This window comes from Geospiza fortis, unplaced genomic scaffold, assembly GCF_000277835.1.
Source record: "Geospiza fortis unplaced genomic scaffold, GeoFor_1.0 scaffold415, whole genome shotgun sequence".
Taxonomy (NCBI): domain Eukaryota; kingdom Metazoa; phylum Chordata; class Aves; order Passeriformes; family Thraupidae; genus Geospiza; species Geospiza fortis.
In genome coordinates this window covers 70,493-74,717 of record NW_005054672.1, presented here as the reverse complement: position 1 = coordinate 74,717, position 4,225 = coordinate 70,493, and the positions used below count along the sequence as shown (strand labels likewise).

General features: G+C 62.0%; 1 protein-coding gene across 1 annotated transcript; it reads left to right on the top strand.

Annotated features, from left to right (window-relative positions):
- Nucleotides 1-6: 6 nt before the first annotated feature.
- On the top strand, nucleotides 7-3,504 carry P3H4 (prolyl 3-hydroxylase family member 4 (inactive)). The gene is made up of 8 exons (XM_031065061.1): nucleotides 7-132; nucleotides 1,397-1,546; nucleotides 1,662-1,833; nucleotides 1,905-2,033; nucleotides 2,140-2,285; nucleotides 2,371-2,457; nucleotides 2,571-2,712; nucleotides 2,788-3,504. Exons 2-8 carry the CDS (start codon nucleotides 1,463-1,465, stop codon nucleotides 2,796-2,798), a joined length of 771 nt encoding a protein of 256 aa, XP_030920921.1. The 5' UTR covers nucleotides 7-132; nucleotides 1,397-1,462; the 3' UTR covers nucleotides 2,799-3,504.
- Nucleotides 3,505-4,225: the final 721 nt, after the last annotated feature.

The following is a 4,225-nucleotide window of genomic DNA, read 5'->3' as shown; positions in this document are numbered from 1 at the left end:
CTCCGAGCCGGCTGCCTGCGAGCCTGCAAGCGGGAGCTGCCCGTGTTCCAGCTGCGCTACCCGCCGGCGCAGACCCTGCGCGACTTCCAGCGCCGCCAGCCCTACCAGTACCTGCACTACGCGCTCTTCAAGGTGAGGCGGTGCAAATGGAAGGGGGAAGGGGTGGGGGGGGTCCTGCTCCTCTGTCCTGCACCGCTGATCTTTCCATTCCATCCTGCCTCCTGATTGGGCACACCCCTTCCCGGGTCTCATCCTGTGCCTCCTCTTTGACACCCCCATTCTGCATCCCCATCCTGTGCCCCCTTCCTACACTGTCAGCCTCTGATCTGCCCACCCTGAACCCCACTCCCATCTATCCGTGCCCCACTCCATCCTGCACCCTGCTGTCAGGTGCCTCCCCTTTCCTTCCCTCCCCATCTGGCATCCCCCACCAGCTCCTCCATGCTGCCCCTGAGCCGTGGCACGTCAGCATCATCTGGGACACATCAGGCAGGACGACTGGGGGGCCCCTGTGGTTGTGTCCCTCTGTCCCACCTTGCATTGTCCCGGTGGCCCAAGGTCTCCCTGGACAGGCAGAGAGCACACAGGGGCTGCCCCAGCCTGGGGGGCCTGAGGTGGAAGGTTCAGTGCCTCTGTGGTTGTGATGGGACACGTGTCTGGATGGAAAGAAGGAGTTGCTCAGCTTCACAGTGCAGATGTGGAGGGAGGTTTTGGGGAGGGAGGTTTCACAAGGCACCCCCCTCGGGTGGCCATGTGCTGGCCAGAGTGGCTCTGGCAGGGGACAGTGCTCTGGTCAGGGTCTGGTCCCTGGCACCTTCCCCTGCTGGTGCTGTTTTAGCACTCAGCGCTGCAGCCCCACTCACCTGGCAGTGGTGAGGGACTGCCTGGCTTCATCCTTAATGCCTTTTCCTCTTGCTGCTCTGGCCCAAACCCATTTCATGGATGGGTCGTTCAAACCACCCTCCCTCCCTGCTCACTCCCCTGAAGCTGCAACCCGAGAGCCCATAAAGCAGCAGGGGCAGCAGCCAGGTCTGATGGGAGTTCTGGAGAGGAGCTGATGTGTGGGTCAAACCCACAGCTCATGGATCCTCCTCACACCACGTGGATCACTCCTGGCTGGATGTGGGGGCCCATGAGAGGCTGAGCTGTCCCTGTGCCCACCACGGGCACAGCCAGGAGGTTGGTGTGGCTGGGGTTACCTGCAGTGTCCATGCTCCCAGATCCTGTCTGTTCATCCCTGCCAGTGGGTGATTGTGCAGTGTGGGTTCAGGGGTGCTCCCCACAAGGATCACCCCCCTGTCCTGCAGCCCAAGGGTCTGGCTGGGTGCTGAGGCCCCCTTGGCTGCAGCGTGGGTTCAGGCTGCCCTGCAGCAGGTCTCTGCACCTCCCTCCACAGTCAAATAAGATCGAGAAAGCCGTGTCTGCTGCCCACACCTTCCTGCAGAAAAACCCCAAGCACGAGATGACCTTGAGGTACCTGAACTACTACAGGACCATGCTGGATGTGGATGAATACCTGGTCGACCTGGAAGCTCAGCCCTATGAGGTGAGGAGGGGATGGGGCTGGGGCAGGAGAGGGGCTCCCCAGGGCTCGCAGCCCACCTGGTGCTGCCAAACCCCGAGGGGAGCAGCTCTCCCTCACTGAGCAGGGCTCCTTGCAGCCGATATTCGTGCGGGCAGTGAAGCTGTACAACGCTGGGGATTTCCGGAGCAGTGCAGCCGACATGGAGCAGGCTCTGGCCGAGTACTACAAGGCCTATGAGGATTGTCTGGCCGGCTGTGAGGGCGCCTACGAGCTCCAGGAGTTCAAGGATTTCTACCCTGCCATCGCAGGTAGTGGCGGGCTGGGGGACGGCAGATTTGGGGAGGTAATCGGGGCTGCAACACCCGACCTCTCCCCCCAGACCACTTTGTGAGCGTGCTGCAGTGCAAGGTGGACTGCGAGACCGAGCTCACCCCCAACGTGGGCGGCTACTTCGTGGAGAAATTCGTGGCCACCATGTACCACTACCTACAATTCGCTTACTACAAGCGTGAGTGCCGCTGGCAGCGGGGGCTGCGCGTGCCCTGGGGCACCCTGGGGTGCTGTGCGCCCTGCCAGGGGTGTCACCCCGCGTCAGCTGGCTCTGCTCCCCTCAGTGAACGACGTGCAGGACGCTGTGCGCAGCGTCTCCAGCTACATGCTCTTCGACCCGGGGGACACAGTGATGCAGCAGAACCTGGTCTATTACCGCTTCCACCGCGAGCGCTGGCGCCTCCAGGAGGAAGATTTCGAGCCACGGCCGGTGAGGACCCCCCCAGCCCCCCATCCTGTGGCCCTGCACTGCCCAGGGAGGGTCTGACCCAGCCCCTCTCCCCCTGGGAGCCCAGGAAGCCGTGAGGTACCACAACCAGACGGCGGCTCAGAAGAAGATGCTGGAGTTCGCCCGGCAGTACCTGCAGGACGACGATGATGAGGTACCTGATGTGGGGTGCAGGGTGCTGTGTGGGGGGGTTTGATCCCCCAAAGCAGCCCTGGAGCAGAGTGTAGATGAGGCTGCTGAGCCTCCTCCTGCCCTCCTGTGCTGCAGATGGAGGTGGATGGTGCTGAGGGGCTGGAGGTGCTGGACCTGCCCTCTGATGGCGAGTTCGAGGGTGAAGGTGACTATGAGGAGGGATTCTTCTCAGAGTGGTGGCAGGAACCCAAGACCAAAGGAGACAAAGACGACCAAGGTCTGGGGCTCATGCTATAGGGTGGGAGGTCTGCTGTCCACACCCCTGGTGCCACCAAACTCTCCTTGTTTGCAGAGATCCTATGATGAGCCAGGTGAAGGGGGAGCCAGCACCAACTGAGCTGGGTGGTGGTGGCTCTGCGATGCCACCTTGGGGACATCGGGCTTCGGGCTCCTCCCAGCCACCGGTAGAAACTCAGACTCGTGGGGAGGGGCCAATCCTGCCCAGCATCCTGCAGCAGGGCTGGCTTTGCTGGCACAGCCCAACTCCCATCAGTGGAACACCAGCAGCCCCGAAGGTCCCTGCCTGCCCAGGAGCCTGGGCCACCCCTGTCCCCAGTGCCCCAGGAGCCCTGACCAGCAGTGATGCCCCACAGCCCTGGGGATTTCTGTGTCCTTCAGCTGCTCCCCAGGATCTGTGGATGATGCACCAGGATTGACCCCTGTGTTGTCTTGATGGGCTTGGGGGGCTACCCCTACTTTGGGAGCAATGCACAATGCTGCTGGAGCTGCTCCTGCCCCTTCCTGAGGCTCCTGCTCCTGTTCCTCCAGCCTCCCAGGCAATCTGCCAGCTCCCCTTGGACTCCCCAGCCTGGTGCTACAGGGGGCTCCTGGTGTGTCACCTCCCTGTGCCACCACAGGGTGAAGCTGAGGTGCCCATGCCCTGCCTGTGCCTTGAAATTTTGCTACACCAGCCCTCTCTAGCCTTAAGCTCCATTAATTTAAGATTTCCCTTCTTTTTATATGTTTACTGGTGCTGAACTTTTAATAAAATCCAGACTGGTCTTTTCAAGGCTGCCTCCACCTTCCATGTGCTGGGATCCAGGAGCTCAGGGTAGGAGAGGCTCTGCTGTGGGAGAGGAAGGGATGAGTTCGGGCCTGGATGTCCCCACAGATGACCTGGGAGGAGTTTTGGGGACCCATGGAGGCCATGAGAGCAGCCAGGCTCCTGTGAGGCTCTGGGTTCCATGAGGGGCACCCCAAAAGGGATCCATGACCCCTCCATTGAGGCTGGCAGGTGAGGTAGGGGGGAGAGCTTCACGTGGCTGGAGGGCAGCATGTCCTGCCCCATATGGGTCTCTGGGGTGTGATATCCATGAGCTGATGGTTGTTTTGGGGTGCAGCACTGTGACACTGCTCCTTGGGGATGCTCCTGCATCCCCCGATGGATGGGGTGGCAGGGTGGGGTGACCTCCTGTGTTTTGGGGCCCGCTGGGGGTCTCTGTTGGTGCCCACAAACCGGTGCCAGTCCTAGGCACGAGGCACAGGGCAGTGTGTGGCTGCTCACTCCTCCCTGCCCTGTTCCCTCCTGCTCCGCATGGAAATTGGCTACGAGGACTGAAACTGAGAGGCTGAATCACAGCGTTGGCCCCGGGGGTGGGAAGGGATGGGAATGGAAGGAAGGGGGTGGCAAGAGGCTGCCAGCACCCCACCCTGCCCTGCCTGGAACCCCTGCTCACCGGGGCTTTTCCAGCTCTGCAGGGCTGGGGGCAGCGGCTGAGCCCCCAGAGCCG

Bases quoted from the DNA above. Each gene is read 5' to 3' on its own strand.
- P3H4 (XM_031065061.1), top strand. From the start codon at position 1,463: ATGACCTTGAGGTACCTGAACTACTACAGGACCATGCTGGATGTGGAT. The intron at 1,547-1,661 runs GTGAGGAGGGGA...GGCTCCTTGCAG, and splicing joins TGGAAGCTCAGCCCTATGAG to CCGATATTCGTGCGGGCAGT. The intron at 2,286-2,370 runs GTGAGGACCCCC...CTGGGAGCCCAG, and splicing joins AAGATTTCGAGCCACGGCCG to GAAGCCGTGAGGTACCACAA.